The sequence below is a fragment of the Gymnogyps californianus genome, chromosome 12 (genome assembly GCF_018139145.2).
Source record: "Gymnogyps californianus isolate 813 chromosome 12, ASM1813914v2, whole genome shotgun sequence".
Lineage (NCBI taxonomy): Eukaryota > Metazoa > Chordata > Aves > Accipitriformes > Cathartidae > Gymnogyps > Gymnogyps californianus.
The window spans coordinates 22,931,381-22,954,864 of NC_059482.1; the positions used below are offsets into that span (position 1 = coordinate 22,931,381).

Consider the following 23,484-nt stretch of genomic DNA (forward strand, 5'->3'; position numbering starts at 1 on the left):
CATCGAGACATCTGTAACAAATACGCATGTACTGCGGAGAAAGCAGAAACTACATAGTACAAGAGCACTCTTTAATCTGGGGATTCTTTCACGCTAGAAACAGCAGTCTTTTATGGCATCAGTAATTTACTGAAGAAACACATCACCCTGAGAGGGTTTCTAAAGCTTTCCTCGTGCCTCTGCTACGCGAGGCCAAACACGACATCGTCGTTCGTTCCTATGAAGGGTACAGTGCCAACCACGCTTTCAGACACGCCTTCTCCAGGGGGTAGTGTTGCTGCTACCTCACTTAACGCAGAGTGAGTTTATTTGCTGAAAACTGATACCCTACGTCCACTTCGTGGTGACACGGGTCCCATCTACACCGAACGAAGCGCTTTCTGCCGCTGCCGGCACAGAGAGGGTGCTGATGGGCCCGGCGTAGGCGGGACGCCGGCAGGCGCCCGCAGTGCTAGTGCTGGGGTAACGTTGGATCGATAACGGGGCTCGGCATTGAGTTGACAGCCGGCCGCCCCGTCGAGGCAGGGGAATATCCGATGGCGTGGGCTGGCCCGGCTGGGGGCTGCTTTGGTGGGGGCAGGAGGGACCGGGCAGGGAGAGCCGGGGGGGGCCACAGCCCATCCCGTCTCTGCTCTGTCCCGGCACCTCACCGAGGGCGGCAGAGGCTCCGGGGTGGAGAGCCCCGGGCCGGGCCGGGCACCCCCCCGGGCCGGGCCGGGCCGGGCCCCGGTGGCCCTCAGAGACCGTGGCGCTTGCGGGTCCCGGCGCTGGCGGCGTGGAGCAGCCGGTCCTTCTCGCGGATCTCTTCGCGGAGCTGGGCCTCGGCCAGGCGCAGGCGGCGGATGCTGCCCTTCATCTCCTTCATCTTCACCTCCAGCAGCGCGATGATGTCGCGCTGCTCGTTCAGCTTCCTCAGCAACTCCTCCGACGTGGTGCCCGACGACAGCGAGTACGAGTGATCCGGAGGGCCGCCCTCCACCGGGCCCTCCTCCCCCGCCGCCGCCGGTAGCCTCCCGGGGCCGGGCCCAGCCGGCGCCCCGGACCCGAGCTCCACCTGCACCGTCAGGTCGATGGGCTTCACGTCCTCGGCCGCGCCCCCTGCCGGGGCCTCGGCGGCGGCGGCGGCGGCACCACCGGGGCCCTGCGCGGCGGAGGCGGAGGCGGCGGCGGCGGCAGCAGCGGCGGCGGGGCGGGGGCGGCGGGCGGCCCGCTGCGCCTTCCGCTCGTTGACGCCGCGGAGCGGGAAGATGGTGGGGACCCGCACCAGGTAGGACTTGCGGCCGCCCTGGAAGTGCTCGCTGCAGACGCGGTGGCCCGTGGTGGGCTGGAAGGTGCTGAAGCAGCCGCTGACGCCCGCCCGGGAGACGTTCTTCAGCCAGAGGCGCCGCAGCTCCTCGTCCTTGGGGAAGGTGTAGAAGTGCAGCGCCTTGTCGCGGTGCGAGTTGTTGTAGCAGCCCGGCACGCAGCAGGTGAAGCCCGGCATGGCGGGGCGGCCTCCCGGGGGGGGGACACCCCTGGGCGGCCCCGGTGGCGGGGAGAGCGGGCGCGGGGGAGCCCCGCCGAACTACAGATCCCACAAGGCCAACCGCGGCCTCTCAGCCGCCCGCCAACGCCGCCCGCCGCGGGCGCACCGGAACTACGCGGACCACAATGCACCGCGGCGCCGCCGCCGCGCCGGAACTACCCGCCCCACACTGCGCTGCGCCCCCGCCCCCGCCGACTACCGCTCCCAGGGGGCGCCGCGGCGCCGCGCCCGCCCCTCCCTCCCCACCGCGGCAGGCTCCGCCCCTCCCCTCCCGTGCGGCGCCGCGCGGCGGTCTCGCGAGACGCGGTTGGGCGGGAGGCGGCGCGGCCGTTCGTTAGCCCGCCATGGCCGACAGCCGCCCGCGGGCCCGCCGCGGGGCCCGGCGCAGCGGCCGCTACCCAGCCCGGGCCGCGGCGAAGGTGGCGGATGGGGTCCCGGCGGGTGTGCGGGAGGGGAGGGAGGGGAAAGGGAGAGCCGCTGTCGGGACCGCCCGCCCGGCGCTGCCCGCCCGGCGCTGCCCGCCCGGCGCTGCCCGCCCGGCGCTGCCCGCCCGTTCCCACTCGGTGTGAGGGAGAAGCGAGGCCCTTGGAGTAGGGAGCGGGCGGCAAAGCACGCTCCCCTGCCCTTGTTCGCCTTTAGGCGTGGAAAATGGGTCGAAACCCCTGAATTTTGTGCTCACCGAATAGCCAGGGCCGTTACAGCTTTGCACCTCGGTTATTTTTTCTTTTATTTCCCCTTTTTGGGCTGTTTTAGGTCAGGGCTGTGAGGGACGAAGGGCTGTGAGGCGTGCTGTCAAGTCCCTCAGGCTTTTGTCCACGATGAGAGTTGTGCATTGAAACCCACCGCGATGATCTACCGTTGTGAATTGCCTTCTGTCCAAAAATGAAGTGCCAGCACTGTTAAAAAGCAAATGTGCACGGTTTCATTTTGGGAATTTGGAAAACGTTTCATGTTAGCTAGCTTAGATTTTTATTAGAAGACAGATGATGAATGTTTTATGATGCTAAGATTCATCTTTAATGATGAAAATACGATTTTTTAATTGCATGTCTCTGATTTCTCTCTTTAGACCGTGTCTGATTCAGGAAAGGAGAAGAATTCTGGCAGAAGCACCTTGGTGAAGCAGAGACCTACTGTGTTCCCTGATCTTGACAATGACACACCACGGATTATGCTCAAGAGAATCATCCGGACCCGTAAGTATCTTTTTTTTCAGGAAAACAGAGAATGGAAGGACAATGTTTGGTGGAGTTGAGAACAGGAGGTGTTCTTTTGTAGCTTATTATTTTTACCATGTTATGCGGAATGGAAATCCAGACCATTGTATGACTGATTTATGTAAAAGAGGAATCGCTGCCGTGGCAGCTGAACGAGGTCATGCGTTCATGACGTACAACTCTGTCTCAAAGACCAGGTCTTGCATTGATGAAATCATATTCTTGAAAATCCTCTTCACTCTGTCTTCTTATCCTGGTGAGCAAGCGTGTGATCTTTGTGCTGCATTTAGCTGTAGGATCCTGTGTGAATTACAGAGGCATGCACTGTTGCAACCTTCCGGTCAGCTCTGCTGCGGTTTGTGGAACCCCCGTGCTGCCATTTGTCACTGTTGGCTTTGTCACTATACGTGCCAGCCTTCCTAGGAGTAGAACCCAGATAGTTTTCACCAGGTCTTTATTTTAACCCGTTAATAAATGTAATTTACAGAATGTAGTGTAGATTTGACACTCTGCTGCATTTTGGCATTCTTGCTGGATTGAATTGTGGAAAGGAAATGTTTTGGTTTCTTGGCAGAACCACAAGTTTCACCTCTAGCACCTCAGATATCTAAACATGAAGAAACAGAAGAAGCTCGGTCAGAACTCCCATCTAAGAGGATTTCCAGCATGTAAGTAATTTTTTTAATTTTTAATTTTATTTTTTACACTACCAGGTATAGCTGCAGTTCCTGTGATGGGATTGGGGAGCAGGATTTCTCTCCTTCTGTTTCAGGATCAGAATTGCATTCTGTCAGGTGGGATTTTCAGAAACACCTCTCCAGCTTTAAAACTCGCATAGGAATCGCTGGCACTGAGGGACTGAATGGTAAATACTGCGGGGTTGTGCTCAGTCCCCCTTCTTAAATGCAGGCTTTGAATATCTTTTGTGCAGTGGAAGTGCTGGTTACAATAAGTCTCCTGACGGAATCCTACTTTTCTTAGTTGTCTGTGACAGATACTAAAATAGTTCTTGGATCTCCCCAAGGCTATAGGCCTTGTGTTGACGACGCTGGGGCGTAACGAGTGACTGCTGTGTCTTGTATTCAGAACGCAGGCTGCTGTAGCTTTTTACGGTGTTACTGCTTCGTGGTTGTCCTTGTTTTGGGCTGCTAGGGGTAACTTCCTTCCTGTAAAGTGGTTTGGAGGTGAGGTTTGCGTGAGGCTCAGCTGCTTTTATTCATGTTTAGCTTCCGTTAATATTTTAAGTTAATAGGCCTGACTGAATTGGAGAGGCTGAAGTGTGGTTCGTTTACTTCCACTTTGTTATGAAACAGAAGAAAGCCTGTAGTGGTGGTGGGTCTTAATTTGCTTTAGCCAGTTTTGTCACAACACTCGTGTGCATTTTTGCTTACTGCAAAATAGACTGTTCTAAATAATGTGATTTCTTTTGTTTTGTCTTTATAGCTAAACTTTTTGCATTGACCGTAAGCAACCTTAAACAGGTCATGTAAAATATTGAGCAAACTTCTATCTTTCTGATTTTTTAATAGAGGAAGAAACATCTGGGTTTTCTGTAAGTGTGGTAGCTTGTTTATTTTTTTTTTTAATTAAAAAAAATGAGCAATATTTTAGTTCCTTCTTGATTTTGCTTGTTGTAGTTCTTGAACATCTTTGAATGTGCTCCTTGTCAGCCTTTCTTAAATGAAAAGCCAAGACGGTTGGATCTTTGCAGGGTTTTATATTCCATATGTGAGCTAGTTGTTGAACTTAAAACAGGTGTAGCTTTTTGTTTTAAATCCTTGCTCACAACCTTCCTTTAGTTGATGTGAACTTTCTTGAATTTGGGAAGGCACTGCTTTTCCTAGTTGTAATAGCACATTCCAGGATAGATGCGAAAAAATGAGCAATCTTTTTTTCCCCACTGCTTTACATTTGTTCCCCGTTACAAGCCGGTTGCTTCTAATGATTAGGCTTACCTTATGCTCATAATAAGAAATGAAACTTAGCTACGTTTCTGAGTGGTAGAGAATGTATTTTGTAAGGGGAAAAGAGCCGTAAACATGATCACCTTACCGTTCTTCTTAGACTGAAGCCACGTCTGTTGCAGGAAAGGGTACAGAGCACTGCCTCTGCTGAATGCGGGCCCTTGGCTGCAGGAGGGACGCTCTGCTCTAGTTCTGCAGGACAGGGTGTGGAGTGCTGGCAGCAGCTCGCTGCCTGAATGTCACCTTCATGAGAGGGGATTCTTGGAACTTCTTGGTACAGGGGGAAAACAACTCAGAAGCTCACTTTCTGATCCTGATCCAGTGCCTGACTGGGGTATTACGTGTCTATTCCATGTACCAGTGTGCTTTGTGATACCTAACGTTGTTTCATGATGATGGCTTTTTCATTTACAGTGTAACGATTGACAAACCTAATTGCTCCTGTGTGCTGTTAGGAGAAGAGAGCTACGGAGCTTGTTGGAAGTGCAAGCTTTTACTCTAGTCTGACCTTTCTCCACCCTGTTGTTTTGAGTATACACTCAAGTTTGGATTCTCTTTGTGAAATTTGCTTTGATTTAGTAGGAGGGAATGACACGTTCCTGCATTTGCTGAGCTAATCACCAATTAGTTCCTTACTTCTGCTGCAGCAAGGACAAATAATTTTAATTTGCTTTTCAGCAACGTTACAGGGACCTTTCTAGGGTAGCTAAGTGATAATGTTGTCCTTTGATAAAGACTTGGTTTGTATTGGTAGGGTGGAAATGCAACTGCCAGACCTTGTTCCTGAGGAGACATCTATCACCACATTCCATATGACTAGGAAGAGAAAGAAACTCAGCATTTCTGAATTTGAGAGAGCAGCAGACAAACGACTTCCCCAGAACCAAGGTAAGGCCGCAGTTGAAAATTACCTTGTTCAGCACTGCATTTGCTGTCAACTGATTTTCATCTGCTGCAGTTTAGTTCTCAGTAACCTCTCAGCTGGGCAGTGGTGTGTTTGGAAGCAAGATTGCAGCATCTTGTGCAAAGGGGATAGCGGAGAAGGTAAAAGCCCCTCCTATCAAATTTACAATAAGGCTTTTTGAGCCAAGTTACAGGCTCGGCCCTGACTGTATATAACTTCTTGAGTATTTTTCCAACTTGATGCTCTTTGAGTTTTGAAGTGTCTCCAAAGGAAGCAATCCCTGTCTTCCCCTGAACTCCAGTAACTTGAAAATACAACAAGCTGCATACTTTTCATTGCAGTTATATCAAATAAGTTACAAAGTTCTTGTTAGAGAAAAAAGGATCTTGCAGTTTTATAAAAGAAATAATGCTCTATATTGGAATAAGTCTTCCCTCTAAACGTAAATTTGCAAATTTGGTAAATATAACTTTTTCATTTTAGTTGCAGTTTAACAGAGGCAGATAAAACGCCTCGCCTTGGTTTACATGTCCTATTGGCAGTAGCAACTGGAGTAGAATTCAAGGGTGGGATTCAGCTCCAAATTGCGGACACGGGTACCTCAGCTCCGAATTATAGACACTCCGTGTCTGTGTGTACGCTAGGTAACTGAAGTCCTCCTAAAGTTTAGTGGAGTTGGGAGGGTGATTCAGCTCACCCTAAAGTAGACACCTACATTTGATTAATTGTGCTTGACTATAATGGGAACATAGACCCCTGTGTCTGGATATTTTAATCTGGAGCTGAATCCCGCCCTGACTCTCCTGTGGTCAAAAAATTGACTTGTCTTTAGCCTGATACCTGGTGTGAACATGTTCTGATAAGACGCAGGCAGCTCTGTAAAAGCAGAGGGGGCATGCTCTAGTATTTTCTAGTACGAGCATGTTGCTCATATGTCACCGCTCTCCAGATCTGCTTTTGGATTTTGGGGACTTTGCGAGTAGAACAGGTTTGAGTTACAGTTTCACCAACAATCTGTGGAGTAGTTATCTGTACTTCTAAAGCTTCCAGATGCTTTAATGTTTGGTTTGGGTTGCTGAAGGCTGGTTGTGACTGAGGCCCTAGCCTAGCATCTTGCTATTAATGTGGTAAGATTAATATTATTGAGTGTGAGGGCATGTGCCATATTAAATTTTCTTTGAAATAACTGTTTTATTGCCCTTTCAGAAATTGCTGATTAGAATTTTAATATGCAGTTCTGAAACACAGACAAGAAATTGTAAAGTGAACCTGTCATCTAATTGTGTTCTCCCCAAAATGGCACTTTTGAGGATTGTAGCGTAACTGGCTCTCGAAAGAGGAAGATCCATTGGGGTGTTCCTGTAGCCTGTTGTGTAGAGGGTAATTTCTCAGCTAGTGTAATTTCTCAACTAAAGTCACCAACTTTTTCTAGCTCAGTCGACGTTGGACAGCACTACTTTGGCTCGGTGAGTTTAAACTAAAATGTCTTAACTTCTGGCTGTCCTAACTATAGCTGCCTTGATTCATCACCTCTGTAGTTGTGAAAAACAGTATAGATACCTGGGTTCACGATAAAGACCTATGTTAGTAATAACACAATCATCTCCCACTCTAGTGATGGAATTTGAAGGTGTTACACTACATACCTTGTGATTTTCAGAAATTGTGGCTCTGCACTGTATGCCCAGGCTGGTCTAGCTTGTATTGCTACTATTGCTCCTCTTTTTACTTATTAGGATCGTTCCTTTTTCCCTTCCATTCTCATGTTTCCAATATACCTTAGAATATTATCTCTGCCTGTTAATTGACTCATCATGTCAGTTGCATCTATGCAGTCTTTAGTCCAAGTTCCCTGAACTTTAAAAGCTTTTTAGCAAGTCAAAGAACTTTTCCTGTGTTGCCCGTGTACTTTGCTAATGATCCTAGCTGTAGTTAGCAATTTGTTTCACCTTTCTTGCAGCAGCCCTTGCCTGTGGTCCCATGCAAGGTGATTCATAGGGCTGCATTCTGTACTTCCTATCTTTGAATCCTCTGAACCCCCTTTTTGATTGGGCTGCCTAGAGAGAGGGACAGGAGGTAGCTGAGCATCGCCAGTCTCTTTAGGATGCAAAATATGTACAGTGAGAGACATCTTTTCCCATGCTTTGCATGTTGCTATCTTAGCTCCCATCTCAAAAAAGTTACAGGGTGTTGGTAGCTGTACTTTGCTGTGAATACTGATACTAAGCAGCTTCTCAGACTTGTTCTGAAGTCCTCCTACCACCCTGCTGTCATCTAGAGGACATCTTTACTCTCAAACATTTGTTTTCCTTTTTTTTTTTTTTGTTATTTAAAATTTTTAAAATTCCTGAACCTTTTGTCAGATATATTGTTGCAGCCCTCTCGAGGTAGGAGGCTGTAAAACAGTCTGTTTCCTGATCTCTCTGATATGTATCCTGATGTTAGGTGATATCATGAAATTAAACTATTTGTTTAAAGTAGACTGGCATGTAATCTTCAAGGTTGTTTGGGGGAAATTCCTCCTAGCCAAGGGATTTGTGAAATGTCTCACTGTTAGTGGCACCACGTCTGTAATCTGAGGGTAAAAGGCGAGTGTGTGAGTTTGGAAAATTATTTCTTCCCTCCTCTTCGTACAGATCTCTTCGCATGTCTGTTGGTTCCTTGATCCCACCAGACACTGTCGAAAAGAGAGGCTTGCTCCGGAGGCCAAAAAATCGCAAAGCTATTGACATGGAAGCTTTTGAAGGTGGAGTGGAACAGAACATGCTGAAGAGAAAAGGTTCCTTTTGTGTTGTTACTTCTGTTTCGGGAGGGAGGGCCTTATATAAGGTGGCTTTTAGACACAGTTACTGAAGTGTGGTCTGTATTTTACGATTTCAAGGCTACTAGCATGTTCACGGAAATCCAGTGTAATTTGGGAGGCAAGATTAGAATGAGGCTCTGCATCTGTAGTTGCTTTGATTCCATGCACTTAAATATGTGCTCCACCCAGTTTGGTGATTGATACCACGGGAATCGTTTGGGATCGTGTTCATAACTGTGGGTCCTGGGGAGATGGTTTGGTAGAGAAAGTTAGGGGCACTGAAGTGTGGTGATGCAGTTTCAGTGTTTGATCTGTGGAGGATGAATAAAACTTGGTTGAATGACTTAAGTTTTGAATTATGCAAGTCCTGGTAATAAATGTGTGTCCCTATGACCTTGAACACTTTTTCACATAAAACTTGTTTTTAAACAGCACAGAACTATCTTGTGGACTCACAAACAGCATCTGGGATTCAAACAGCCATGCTGACAAGTGATGCAGAAATCGTGCTGAGTAACACGGAGCTCTTTGTTCAGCCTCCGTTGGATGAACGGAGCCAAAATAAGCTTTCTGCTCTTGAACCACAGCTATCAGATTCAAAAAGTTTGGCACAGAGAAGCAAGATTTCTGATGCAGCTCAAGAGGAAGCAAGGCTGGTGGGCCTGGTATCCAGTGTGGGCACAAAAGAGGGAAGGACCCAAAGATATTCCGAGGACTTAATCCCTGATCGTGAGCATGTTGACAGAATGACTCGAGTATCTCCAAAACCACCTGCAAACCAGCGAGAAGATAAGCAAGATCATTCCCGGCAGAGTAACCCAATGGAACAGCTTTCTGTTTCAGAAGAGGTGGTGGTTGGCAGTGAGTACTATGGGTTAGGACTTGGGGCTTAGCAGGTGTGATCTGAAATCACAGAATGGTTGAGGTAGGAAGGGACCTCTGGAGGTCATCATCTCCAACCCCCCTGCTCAAGCAGGGCCACCTAGAGCAGGTTGCCCAGGACCGTGACCAGGCGGCTTTTACATGTCTCCAAGGATGGAGACTGCAAATTCTGGGCAACCTGTTCCAGTGCTCAGTCACCCTCGCAGTGAAAAAGTGTTTCCTTATGTTCAGGCAGAGCCTCCTGTGTTCCAGTCTGTGCCCGTTGCCTCTTGTCCTGGCACTGGGCACCACTAAAAAGAGCCTGGCTCCATCTGCTTTACAGCCTCCCTTCAGATACTTGCACATATTGATGAGATCCCCCCTGAGCCTTCTCTTCTCCAGGCTGAACAATCCTAGCTCTTTCAGCCTTTCCTCCTAGGACAGATGCTGCGGTCCCTTAATTGTCCTGGTGGCCCTTTGCTGGACACTCTCCAGTATGTCCACTGTCTCTTGTACTGGGGAGCCCAGAAGCGGACACCGTAAATTGGTCACAAATATGGTGAGATAAGGAGATAATGTGCAGGAGCTGTAAACAGAGTTAGAAGGAGTCTCAGGAGGTTACCAGGTTACGTTACCCTGGTAAGGTCATTTATGTCACAGCTAACTGCTTCGCTGTCTCCAGGGCCTTAAAAATCCCTTGGACAGAGGTAGTCACCTCCCTGGTCACTCTGTACCGATGCTTTGCAAGTCCTATCACTTGCCAGTGTTTCCCTGGTGTCTGGTATCTCTCTTCTGCATTCAGTTCCCTGTAAATACCTTGTCCTGGCTGTGTAAAAGGGAGCACATTTTCCTCATACTGCATAGACTGGGCCCCAGGGCATGGTTGTGACCCTAACATTTTCTGTTTAGTGACCCTGAGGCAGCTAGGCAGGACAGGATCTGCTGTAGTAAATAGCTTCGGGCAGTTCTTCAATCAAAACTCCCTATGCTTTCCATGAAGTATGGACAGCTAATGTTTCTTTTTCATTTAGGTTTTTTAATGATCCTTTGTCAAAAGGGCCACAGAAACGGTATTTAAAGAATGGTTGGTGTATTCCGTACTAGCTCAAGCCAGGAGAATAGTTCTTGCAACGGAAGGCTTAGAAATTAGTTAATGTGTGGTGGACTGCTGCACCGTACTCTGCTTCTGGAGGGCTGTCTGTGGCGAGCTTGGTGGGAGAAGTTGTGAAAGGACAAGGAAGGTTAGTTGCTCTCAAGAGTCCAGTGGCAGGCACGGTTAGGACAGCCGGATAGATAACATGGAGAAAAGTGTGGAGGCCATGGAATGGGGGACTGCATCAAATGAGAGGAAGAGGAGGGGGAGTGAGAGCGTATCTTAAAGATGCTGGAGTTTGTAAGGCATTAATGTCGAAAGTTAATGGTTACATAGTTCTGCTGTTTTGACATCGCAGCTACCTTTGGTGATGTTGCTCTTCAGTGTGAAGTGAAAAATAGTTGCAAGGACTTTTCCAGCTGGTTCCTAAGATACAATGTGAACTCTAAACTGTTTCAAGTAAAGGAAGAGCATTTTCTTGTGTGTATTCCTCTCTGCTTGGTTGGTTTTTTACTTATCAGGAAAGCTAAAAGAAAGTTTAAAAAGATGCTGGGGGCGCATTAATGCTCTCAATTTCTAGCTGTTAATAGATGGAGCTCTTCTTTGCCATCCAGAAGTTCAAGTAAATGTTTGGGATCCCCAGTCACTCTAAAGCCTAAGAGATCTTTCAGCATGTCTTTGAGAGAAGTTGTGTCCCATATAATTGAAGACCTAGATGTAAGCGATACAGAAGAAGAGATGGCTAATACAGTGAACGAAGTGGAACAGGAAGAGATTTTCAGAGAGGGTAAGAAGTGCTTTCAGTGTTGCAAGGGAATGGAGTACTTTAAATCTGATGAAAACCCAGAGTTTTTCAGGTGACTTGCAGAGTAAAATGAGACTTTATTGTGCAGTAGATGCTGGAGATAATTTAATTCAAGTCATATCAGAGACACTGTGAGCATTTGCAGACAAGCTTTCTAAAAGCAGGCTGTGACTTGCTCATGTGCTTTCTTGTCAGTATTTGCTTTGTTCACAGTGACTGCAGATGGAATAAAGGTTCGTATTTTTTTGGTAGGTCCGTAGTACTGCTCATCTTCCCATAGGAAAGAGGAATAGCTCCCTCTTGGCAAGAAATACATCTGGCTAATCACTCTTTTTGTTTGTATACATTTTAATGCTTTACTATATTTATTTAAGCCATGTTGGCCATTATCTTTCTCCAGTACTAACCAGCATCTTTTAAGACAAGGGCTTGAAGGTTGCCCTCCCTTAAGTAACAAAGATTGTCACTAGTAGGTTGGGCCTTAACACCTCCTTGTTCCTGGAAGAGAGCAAGTCATGCAAGTTGCCTGCTTTCACAAGCACATTCTCAGTTTTCTCTGCAATCCTTCTGCCTTAGAATAAGACGGTAAAAACTCTGCACAGATGCTGAGGGTGGCAGGTGTTGTCCAGTCATTACGTAAAGCTTTGGGTATGTGTGGACACAAATTCCCGTGTTTTGTTGAATTGCATTTTCCAGACTCCAGTTTAGGATCCTTTTTAAGTCTTTCCCATTGTTCCTTCGACAGTGTCTGGAAATGAGAGAAGACCATTGCCATGCAGGGTTAGCTTTCCCTAGGCTTAATTACGTCTGAAGTTTCAGATGAATTACCTTATGGCAGTATGGAAACTGAACAGTCTATAGCACCAACAGTTGTATTAGAATTTTAAACTGAATACTTGCTGTGCCCATAAGTAATTGCTTGCACATACCGGGTTGTTGTGGTTTAACCCCAGCCAGCAGCTAAGCACCACGCAGCTGCTCCCTTGCTCCCCCCCTGCTCCCAGTGGGATGGGGAGGAGAATCGGGAAGGAAGGTAAAACTCGTGGGTTGAGATAAGAATGGTTTAATAACTAAAGTAAAATATAATACTAACAATAATAATAATGAAATATAATAATAATTGTAATGAAAAGGAATATGACAAAAAAAGAAGAGGGGGGAAAAAAAGAAAAAAACCCCAGTGATGCTTGGTGCAATTGCTCACCACCCGCTGACCGATGCCCGAGCAGCGATCCGCCCCGAGCAGCCAACTCCCCCCAGTTTATATACTGGGCATGACATTCCATGGTATGGAATATCCCTTTGGCTAGTTCAGGTCAGCTGCCCCGGCCATGCTCCCTCCCAGCTCCTTGCCCACCTGCTTGCTGGCAGAGCAGGGGAAACTGAAAATCCTTAACTTCACATAAGCGCTATTTAGCAACAACTGAAACATCAGCGTGTTATCAACAGTATTCTCACACTGAATCCAAGAGACAGCACTGTACCAGCTACTAAGAAGAGAATTAACTCTATCCCAGCTGAAACCAGGACACAGGTGTATTGGCAAAATTAGTTATGTTGCCTTTTTATCACGATAATACAGCCTTTTGTTTTAAACAGTTCTTGTAGAGTAGTTCGTTAAGGTGGCAGATATTCTGCACCTCTAAATTTACAGTTGCGTATGGTTGGCATCCTGTAATCTTTCTTGATTCTTTTGTCCTGTTACATTTTTACTTTGGTGCGCATGTGGAGTGTGAAGTTTAAATGGGATGTGACTCTTGAGACTGATGAAAGTCACCTCAGAATTGTTACAGTTCTGTGAATACCAGCTCAAAGCTTGGGGGGTGGTCAGGAAAGCAAGTAACATGTAAAAATTATTATGAAAGGAAGGGATGGCAAAACGTCACCGTGCCACTATAGAAATGATTGTCCTGCTCGCCTTTTGAATACTGCGTGCAGTCCTAATCTCTCCATCTCTAAATAGATTTAACAGAACTAGAGAAGGTGCAGAGAAAAACAGTTTTACGATTAACGATAATCAAATATATGGAACAGTTTCTGTACATTGAATGACTAAAGATAAGGACTGCTCAGCCTGGAAAAAAAGACAATTGCTGTGAGAGTGAAATTATAAGAAGTTTAAAAAGAAAAGCCTTGAGCAGCATGGAGGAGATCATTCAGCAAATTGAAACAAACAGCTCCCAGATCTGTCAGTGCAGAAACTAGAGAGGAGCAACCGGTGCTAGCAGCTGGCAGTTATACCAAACTACAGGAGGTACTGCTGCTACCCACAGGTGAAGAAATCAGTAAAAGTTAAGATGTGAATGTGTCAATAGCATCCGGTACTTCACTGGTAAAGTACTGTATCCCAGCAGGGATCCAGTAGCATGGGACATTCACTGGTGCCTGTCTGCCTTAGGTAGTCTTAGTGTAGAACTGAGCTTTTGTCTTCTCCCCACAAAGCTAGTTAATATTTCACTTAACTTTAGGCAAGTTTTTGCCCTGCCTTGGTGGAGGGAGCCCAACGTTCTGGTTAGTGAGATTGGTATTACTGATTTTTGCACCACCTTTGGCCAAATTTCCTTGTCCCTTTCATTGGGGTTTGGGGCTCCCAACACCTTGACGCTTGTACTTTTGAGTGTGAAAACTCCCGGTCACTGGAGAGGATGGTAAAAATCCACTTTTACAGCTTCTCGTTCTGGGCTCAGCCGAGATTTGCAAACCCTTCAGCAAGTGACAATACTATGAGAGTTCCCAGTAAGATTTCTCCAAAAAGTTACCTGTGTGGGTTTCTGCTGGAATTGAGCTACATGGTAACAGACATGTGAGCTATAGATTTAGTATGTAGGGAAAAGGAGTACTTAAGTACTCTTCGGTACTTCAGTAGCTGAAGTTTTTAAAGACATGTAAATCATGTGTCCATTTATTTCTCCTCATCCTGCCTGCTAGGGCTTGTCCGGGATGGTTAAAGCCACTGCTAGGCGCTCTCCTCTCTATAATGCAATATATCTCTTGCAAAATTATTTATTCAGAAAAACCGAGGAAGTGGGGAGGAAAATCTGAGTACAAACTCCGTGTATGTAGACTTAAAGGAAAACAAATCAATCTTTCACACAATCACCAAAAGTGAGAATAGACGTAGACGTGAGAATAGATCTGGAGGAGCTCTGCTTACTGATAAGTAAAATTCCTTCATTGGGATCTGACGTGCAGCCTAATTAGGTGGCTGTGGAGCAAACACAGGAAAAGTTGTGCGTTTTTCAGCTGTAAACTTTTGGAAGGGAACTGCGTCTGCTTCCCTTAGTTATAGCTTATGGCTATTGCTGAGTTTATTATCAGTAATTTAGCGGTTGTTAAACTGTATGTTGGTGGTTGATTGGGGTTTTTTTTTGTAGGTAAGATCGATGATAGAATTTCCTATTTTAGCTGCAGAGCATCGTGCAAATGCTGGATATTCTGACCGTTTGGAGAAGAAACTGACTGAAAAAGCAGAATTGCAGATAACTACGGCACAGGACGCCAGAGTCGAAACAGAAACGGCCCCTTCAGAAGAAGAGGCAATAGCAGAAGGCAGTGTTGAACACCAAGGCTCTCCCAAAGCTGGTGAGGACAACCTCTAATTCTGAAGACTGTCTCTAATGCCAAAGACCTCTCAAGCTGCATTATTGGCATCAGTGCTGGGAGAGAGACTTCTTAACTCTCTTTGCATTCTGGAATCTGGGTTGAATACTGGGGAAAATATCAAACTAATTTTGGCATTTTAAGCTGAAAGACTGCATTCTGCTCAAATGGAAACCAAAATTGCATTGGCAATAGTGTTTAGAAATATATAATTGCAGAAGGCATCTTTAATTAAAATTTACTAGTGGAAGTTCCAGAATCAGGCAAAGGTTGATAAAACTTGGAGACCTTCTGAGTGTGGTGGCAAATCAGGCTCTCCCAAGTTACTTTTCCTGAATTGCTGGGTCTTCTGTGTTCAACATGCTGCACTAAGGCTTTGGTAAGACTTCTTTTGAGATAAAAGTTCTTATTAAAGGAAGTTCATTTAAAAGGAGCTCAGATAAAAATTTCAGTCAAGTCTCATGGCCTTCTCCACATGACCAAGTGCTATTTTTTTCATGTGACCTCTGCACACCTAGATGTAGCAGAGGGAAAAGTTGAGGATTCATCAGTGCTTTAGCTTATCTAGCTTAGTGTATTGACACCCTAATCCTCGAAGACAGGAATATAATAGGTGGCAACGTTGTCAGGAATGGAAAGTTGGGTTTCATTCTTATAAGTGGTCTGAAATTTCGGCTCTGATAATTGTTTCAGTGATGTATTTTTTCCTGCTTTGGAAATCTAGAACGTGAGATTGGCACAGGTGTTGGAGCTGAAAGTCTGGGCAGGCATTCTCCTGCTTTTTCCTCCTCTGAAAAATCTGAGATGAAGCCATTAAAGGAAGCTGTTGAACAAGCAGATGAACTACAGGACCAGGCTATCACGGTAGAATTGGATGGTCTGGAAGAAGAGCCTACTGAGGATGAAGCTGAAGACCCTGAGAGTGAAGGTAAGAAAACTGTTGCAGCAGTAGCAGAAGGCAGTTGGAGAAATTTTTCCCTGTTATCTCTCCATAGACTGAGGAAATACATAGGTTAATAATGTGATTAATTGGTTAGTCCATCGGATAGTCCAGGGGAAGCTGTTGGCTGCTGTTCCTAGGGCCAGATTGTTACTGGCTCATCAGGTGCTTCAGGGATGTAGATCATCTTGTACTTTTTGAGGTGAAGGTAATGGAAGGGCACAAATAGACAAAACTGAGTGCAAAGTGGTTTTATACAGTGACATAGGGGTATCCTCCATTTTATTCTTCTTTCCTTCCTGACTCCTAACTTCATTCTGACTTTTTAATGTCTTAGCATTGAACTGCTGTTTCCACAGCCATTTATGTGACTCCAGACTTGAAACCTAATTTAGAACCTCATACTTTGTACCTGTAGTTACAGATTTTCTTTCCAGTTAACCAAAAGAGTAGGCTGGCTTTCCAGAAAGCTGAGAGGAAGTGCCTGTTTTTAAACAATTCTTCAGACACTGCATCCGTCTGCTCTGTTGCCCCAAGAGTACTTACGCCTTTTGGAAGAACATATACATCAGACTGAGTTCTCTTCGATCAAGGCCATGTTTGAGAATGCCCAGAGTGTGTTTTAGTGGTGTCTTTTGGGACTGGTCTTCAAGTCTTTCGAAGTACAATACACCCTGAAATAAAAAACTGAACTAAGGACATCCTAAAAGAATCCCGTTGCCAGGATTCGAGGCATTGTGGGGAAGTACAGCTGTAATGCTGAGTATCAGTGCCTGTATGTATTTGTGCAGTGTGGAAGGCACAAAGACAGTTGAACTGGTGCGCTTTTGCCACAAGGAAAGCTGTAGGTGTTCTTGGGGCGTCTACAATAGTGTGTCAACATGCTTATCTTTAACACAGCTGTATGAAGAGATGGAAATATCTTGATGAAGAGATCTCTGCTGATAGGGTGGAATAGTAAGAGTAGCATCTTACAGGTCTCATTGGACAAGGAGAGGAAGAAAAGCAGGAAGAAAAGATGAAAAATTATGCACTCTTGTCATAAAACTTACCTCGGAAACCTCAGCATAACTAGTCTCTTCCCCTGCATCCTGCTCCCTGTCCCTCCAGCGCACAGAAATATTTCTTCAGAAGAAGCTAATGTGAGGAACCATGGTAGTTAACCCAGCCCTGCTTTCCCCGAGAGACTCCTGCCCCTTTGAGTTGTGGAGTTTAACTCTCAGTAGTACCTGAGGCCTCTAGTAGTTGGAGTTGTCTTCTATAACGGGGCAGGTGTCCTAGCTCTTAGGGAGGGTTGTGAGGTTGACAGCATTACCAGGTATGCTGGATTCTTGGGCTGCACTCAGCTTACAAGGAAAACTGGCAGGCAAGAAGCCCTCCATGACAATCTTCTAGACAGGAAGCTGCTCAGTATTTCAATTCTGTTAACGTTGTTTTCTTTCTTGCTCTCACTTGTTAAGAAGTGAAGAAGTTCAAGAGTGAAGTTAGAGGATGCAGATTAGACTTGGAGGAAACTGATATGGGTAGCTCACAGCAAAGAAGAGGTGAGGTGCTGACTATAAGCTGAGCCTTAGCTGGAGGGAATTTATGAAAATCTGTGAATATGGGAGATGCTCACAGACTGACCGTCGTAATGTGATTTTGTTGGTCTGCTCGTCTCTGTGTTCAGGAGAACTTGCCGCTGATTTAGCAGGATGGCAATGAGGTAGCTTGCAGACTTGGAAGTTCTCTCTGGGAAAAGAGGCTGCAGCTTCTTGGCAGCCTAAGTCGACCCGGCCGTCAGCCCCTGCAGCCTGGCCCTGAGTGCCTGTTCCTACACCCTGCCCAGCCTGCTGGTCCAGCACGGGGGCTGACAGGCCGGACCTGGCAGAAGGGAAGCCACCAGCCTGCGTGGCAGGAGGGGAGGGTGGTGGGACTGCAGCCGTCAGCAGTCGCGCTGGTTCAGGGTGCCACGGAGCCACAGCCTGAGCGCAGGCAGCGTGGCACTGGACCAGACCTGTGGAAAGCTGGCACACAGCAAGCTTCTGTCTGCTGCTACAGCACTGCTTGCTGCAGGAACTCCGAAAATAGAGTTCAGTTCCTCAAGTACTTTTTTTTCCTTAGAGGTTTCCATGAAGACACCCGCGTTTGTCCGTGCTGCAGCCTACAAGCCACTGCTGTCAACTCCACGTCCTGCAAAACCTGCTGCTCCCAAGTAAGTATAAGCCACCTTCAGCAGTGGCCTGGTAGAAGTGTGTCTGGGGGTGTAAGTGCCAGGGGCAGAGAGCCGAGCCCAGCTTTGTCAGTTGTTTGTGCTTTATCGGCTGTAGCAGGGAGTGAGCAGTCCCAGAGTCTTTAGTTCATTCACTGCTTTAGCAGTTGAATAAAGAGTTCTATCAAGTGAATGTCAGTACTCTCCCGGAGCAGATCTGATGCCTCAAGTTTTTCCAATGAACGTTCTTGTAATATTTTCTTGTGCTGAAGGCCAGAACCTTTTCCTAGGAGTTTTTCAACTGGTAAGCTACCCTGGAGCCATAGACTCCAGTATGGGATGCAGAGGCCCTTGCAGAAGAGGGGGAATTACAGAGTACGTTACACTGATCACATGAAATGACATATTTGTAGTGACTTTAGAAGCCTAAAGCTGTATGCAGTTGCCACATGCTGAATATAAAATGAAGCTCGCCTAGAGGCAGAAAGTGAGCCTGTCCTCTGTGTTAGTCCAAATTAATTAAAATTTGTCACCCTCTTAACTAGAAATTTGGTGAAGCCATGTGCTTCATCAGAACAACTAACAGTGGGTCCTAGGGAACAGGAGGAATTTTCTAGCCCACAGCTCTAGGTTTTTGTTTATTGAAGCAATAAACAATAAAACCAAATTCTTGTGCCCTTTACTGCTGTGAACAGAGGTGAGTGATGCTTACAGGAGGCACTGGGTGATTGCTTTAATCGTGAATAGTAAAATATATTTATAAAATAGAAAAAGGAGTCTTTGATACTCTGCTGAAGTGGAACTGAATGAATGCAGATTTGCTTTGGGATTTTGCACTGGGATGTGCTCTTTTTATATATGTATACAGGGAATGCCTGAATACGAATTCTTCTGTAGAGAGTGCTAGTCCTCATTGGCAAAAGAAGTCCACGTATTTGGATGCACGTTCTTTACAGGAATTTCTGGACGTTAATAGAGTGACAGATTTTCAGGCTTTCAAGCTGTGCTGAGATAACAGATCATCGTAATTACAGGGTCAGAGCCTCGATTACAGGAAGCTGTTGCGCACAAAGTGCATGGGTTGTTTGCACTTTATGGAATACAGTCTGTCTCTCAGTTGGCCTGCTTGCTTCCTGAGATAGCAATGCTCAGGTTAAAAGCCTGAGGAATACTCTAGGTTATGTAGTGGAGCAATAACCACTGAGAGCCACGGTTAAGACATTCTGCTACAAAATAATCTCTTTATACTGGTACAATTCTACTGTGATCAACTATACCAGATTAGGGCCACAGAACATTTCATTGAGAAACCCCAAAGTCTCATACAGTCCCTAAGCTTCAGTTTTTGCCCTGATCCTGTGAACCGAACATTCATATATAATCATTCACAAACAGGTAAAGTGAGGCACAGAAACAGTAACCAAGATGACTTAAATCCTGACTGGTTTTTTGTCTCACTACTACACGTACTTCCTCTCTGGGGCTGACAGAAAAACATGCAGGTGGGCTGGAGAGAGAAGCAAATGATAAATGCACTCCCTCTGTGGGTTTTGCATTTAGCCCGAGATTCTAGGTCTTTTCTGTTGTTTTCCAATTGTCTACTGAGTGAATCTGGGGATTTCACTTCCCTTTTTCGTGTTACAGTTTTTCCTTTTTAGAATGGAAAACAGTCGTAATTTCCTTTGGGACTTACAGTCTTGTTTAAGAAAAAAACCCAAACCAACCCACCAAAAAAACCAACCAACCAAATAAAAAAAAAAAAAACCCAAACCCACAAAAACCCCCACTAAACAAAGTGTTTGCAATGGTGTAACAGTATACCCTGCGGACCAGACTCTCCCGTCCGCAGGCACAGAGGTGACCTGTGAATGCCTCAAACTTTGTGTACTCCTGGAGGGTGAATACTTCAGGGATGCAGTGAAAACTGCATTTAGGAATTGGAGGGAACTGTAGTTTGCTGACTATCTGTTTTGCTAGCGTGCTTATCTCGGGGAAGCTCGAGCCTGGATTGCTTCTCCCAAGGCCATAATGCCATCTGAACTGTTTGCAAACTGTACTTTGTGGGCATGAGGGTTTTGAAGAATTGGGAGGGAGAAAGAACGAAGAGCTCGAGGTAGTTCTTGTCCCTTTAAATTCAGTGTAAGGTTTGCCCAAACTCAGCCTGGCGTTCTCAGCCTCTCCCCCGTGTTTGTTCATCGGATGTGTGAATTTTCAATTTCCCCCAAAGGTCTCCCCTGCAGCCGCTGCGGGCTAAGCCAGTTCCAAAGAGCTCGGGAACGTCACGGAGGAAAACATCTGAGCCTGAAGTACCAAGTAGTTTGATAAAGAAGATATTTAGCCATTATGTGAAAATGCCAGTGGCCAGAGATGCATTCAAAATTGTTGAAAAATGGTAAGCAACAGCAAACTGCTCCTTCTCCTCCCACTCTTTTTAGTCTTTTTTTTTTTTTTCTTTCTTTCTTTCTTTTCTCTCCTGAAATAACAAACCTGTCAGGAGTGCCGCTGGCAAGCTGACAGCCCTCCCTGTTCAGCTGGGGGAGAGTCACGGGCGGTCCGATTAAAACACGGACAGAAATGTGCTAGGTGCTTTTGGCCGCTGTGAGGGTATCCGTGACCAACGCTGCCTTGCAGGAGCGTCTGGGTTTTGTCCCCACCGGTACGAATTGCACCGTTCACAATCTTCTCCAGCGAACAGCACACCGATATCATTAACGCTCTCCGTGAGCGGGGTGGCTCTGGAGTGTTTCTTCTCCCGCAGTTTTCCCTGGCAGGCTGTGACCTGCACAGCGAGCAGCTCCAGCGCAACTTGCCCTATGGAAGTTCACACGCTCCACAGCCTGATTTTATTTCCCTCCTCAATCTTCCTTCAGCTCCGAGAGATACTTCAAGCAGCTAAGCAGCGATCTGGAAGCTTACACCAACCATGCAGGGAGGAAGACAGTGGAGATGGCTGACCTAGAAGTCCTCATGAGAAGGTAAAGGGAGGGTTATTATTAACCCATAGCAGTGTTCGGTGGTGCTTTGGTAGCCCGGTAAGACTGCCGTTGCCAGGGTGTGCACTAGCAGTATTCCCACAGTAAGCGTGGTATCTTATGATTTACTCCGCGTGATGCCACTTGGCCTTCTGTCCCAGGAGGGCGTTCGTGGACTTGGGGTTTTTATACTCCACGACGAAGGTGGTGGAGGGGCGAGAGGAGGTGGTGAGGGGCTGGGAGCGCAAGGAGTCGTCTGAGGAACAAGTAGCAAGAGGAGGGGGGGATGTGCGCAAGGGTGAAGCAGTTATGGCTGGGAAATGAGTGGTGTCAGTAGAAAAAGCAGAGTAACAGTAAGTGCGAGGCTGGGCTGCACCGTTTGCGTCCCTGAGCAATCTCTTTGCTAAAAGTGCTTGCAACCAAAATAGCGTGAGCGTTTTCACAGGCCCTGCTATCTGTTCTGATGAATTACTCTTCCAAACAAAATACCACTCTTCCTGCTTCTGCAAGAGCTGATACTTAGGGTTCGAAGTGACAGTTCCTCTCCAGAGCAGGAAAAGGAGCCTCCAGCCTGGCAGGCCAGGGCTGGCCTCTCCTGACCATGGTGTTCCCCTGGCCGGCAGCCTGGATGAACTGCTCGCGGAGCCTCTCCACCGCTGCTCTTTCCTGTGGGCTCCCTCAGCTCCCCCATCTCATGCCTGAATTTACTTTGTCCTGTGACCAAAACACAAGGGATTTCTTCTTGGCTTGGGAGCCCTCTGTAAAACTCTGGGGGACCTGAAACAAATTCATTGAAAGTCATTATTCCAAATTGTGATTCCTTGTCTCCACTGGAAGAGTTTCAGACGTGATGTTAAAGTCATCTGAGGGATTTTGTGGGGCACATCTGATTAAAGGCATTGGCTTTGCCTGGGCCTGTGTAGATGGAGCTGGGGCTGCCTCTTAAAAAGAATAATCTGCTGCTGTCCTGGTGCGGAGATTTTCATTTTCCCACCTGACAGGTGTGTGCTGAAATGAGTATGAACAGGCTGAGAGGTGTGACGGTTTAGTTGGGCAGGTTTGAGGATTCTGTACTCTTGTTATTTTACCTTTTTCTAGACGTCTTTATGCCTTTCTACTGCCTCATAAAGGGATCAGGAATTGTTGCTGGTTCATCAATAAGAACAGTATTTCTGTTCCTTCCACAAGGAAAGCGTGAATAAATGCTGCTTTTTTTTCCTTTCTACAAGACTAGGAGATACTGATTTTTCAGGCCAGTCAGCTAAACAGTGTACTAGAAAACTACGTGGCCTACGCAGTTTGAAAATGCCAACCACCTCTGAATTGGGAATGTAAAAAATCTGCTGGGTAACGAGCTATTCGCTTCTGTTACATCATTCTGTGCACGTCTTTTTTAAATGGTAAAATTTCTCCCGTGGCAGGTGGATTGTGAATTTAAAAAGCAATGAGCTTATACTTCGGTAAAGATCAGTATGCTGCCTCTCCCTGTGGAAGACGTGTAGCTCTGTGGGAAGCTGGTCTGCAGTAGCTCTCTTGGTCCGCTTTCAGGTGTAGGCAGGGCTGGTGTCTGCACTGTACGCAGCACCTCCTGCCTCCCCTGAGAGAGCTGCCTGCAAATAGAAGCCTCTAGCTTTTTCTATCACAAGCAGCCACAGCATTTCAGCTGTTAAATGCAAAAATGTCACTGCAAGAAAACTTTCAAGACTTCACTCTGATATTAAGTTTGAGTGGAAACATTTTTCACTGACAACTCTGTTTCTTCTCTGCTCTCCTCTTTTTGAACAAAGACAAGGGCTGGTGACAGACAAGATGCCGTTGCATGTGCTGATAGAGCGTCACCTCCCTATGGAGTACAGGAAGCTCCTGATTCCGGTTGCCGTGAGTGGAAATAAAGTGATCCCCTGCAAATGAACGCGCCCCTCGGGCAGCGATGGCCCCTGCGGGTGGGAAGATGGCCTGCTCGCAGAGCCTGGCCGTAGGTTCCGTGTAACTGCTCCGTGAGATGGTTTTCCACAAGTGACTAGGAGGGCAATAAACGGGCGACGTTCTCTGGAAGCGATGCAGGTTGTGCCGTGGCTATCACGCCAGCCTGCTGGATCTCACCAGCAGTTATTACAAGTAATTTGACTATCCTGAATTTTTTGTTACCTTTCAATTCTTGTACAGCTCCGATAAATAAAATATGATATGTATTCTGTGTGATACAAATGCGGCTTATTCCACTGAGCTGAAAGGCTACTGCCTCGCGTTGTTCAAAATGTTCCTAATAGACATTTAGCTGTGGTGATGCTCTTCCTACTAACTAGTTGTTTGCTCAAAGGAGAAAAGTTATGGACAGCCTTATAGAAGGAAGCAGATCCTTGTTACAGCTGTGTGTTTTTCTAGAGCAGGGGCTTTCAAACTTGGGTTTTGTCCCCTTTGCAAGTCTAGTCTACTGTGTCAAGAGTAGATCATAATCTGTCTGTGACCACAGCTGTTTACTGATGTAAATTGAAACAGGAAAATATACTTTAGACTTACTTTATACATCACTAAATCTCACGGGGAATTAGCAAGCAATAATTTAAGACCGTGTGAGAGGTGAAATTTCCTGGTGCACGCATGGTAGG

General features: G+C 46.5%; 2 protein-coding genes across 2 annotated transcripts; one reads left to right on the forward strand and one right to left on the reverse strand.

Moving 5' to 3' along the window:
* Positions 1–730: 730 nt before the first annotated feature.
* On the reverse strand, positions 731–1,483 carry THAP11 (THAP domain containing 11). The gene has a single exon (XM_050904244.1). The coding sequence runs from the start codon at positions 1,481–1,483 to the stop codon at positions 737–739; it is 747 nt and encodes a 248-aa protein (XP_050760201.1). The 3' UTR covers positions 731–736.
* On the forward strand, positions 1,242–23,076 carry CENPT (centromere protein T). Its single transcript, XM_050904243.1, has 14 exons — positions 1,242–1,267; positions 2,595–2,721; positions 3,317–3,410; positions 5,461–5,594; positions 7,043–7,076; positions 8,247–8,389; positions 8,846–9,274; positions 10,948–11,154; positions 14,578–14,754; positions 15,497–15,700; positions 17,816–17,906; positions 20,131–20,295; positions 20,774–20,878; positions 22,663–23,076. The coding sequence occupies exons 2-14, from the start codon at positions 2,697–2,699 to the stop codon at positions 22,784–22,786; spliced, it is 1,932 nt and encodes a 643-aa protein (XP_050760200.1). The 5' UTR covers positions 1,242–1,267; positions 2,595–2,696; the 3' UTR covers positions 22,787–23,076.
* Positions 23,077–23,484: the final 408 nt, after the last annotated feature.

Coding starts and splice junctions, on each gene's coding strand:
- CENPT (XM_050904243.1), top strand. CDS start 2,697: ATGCTCAAGAGAATCATCCGGACCC. Junction 7,077..8,246: donor GACAGCACTACTTTGGCTCG/GTGAGTTTAAAC, acceptor CTCTTCGTACAG/ATCTCTTCGCATGTCTGTTG. Junction 8,390..8,845: donor GAACATGCTGAAGAGAAAAG/GTTCCTTTTGTG, acceptor GTTTTTAAACAG/CACAGAACTATCTTGTGGAC.
- THAP11 (XM_050904244.1), bottom strand. CDS start 1,483: ATGCCGGGCTTCACCTGCTGCGTGCCGGGCTGCTACAACAACTCGCAC.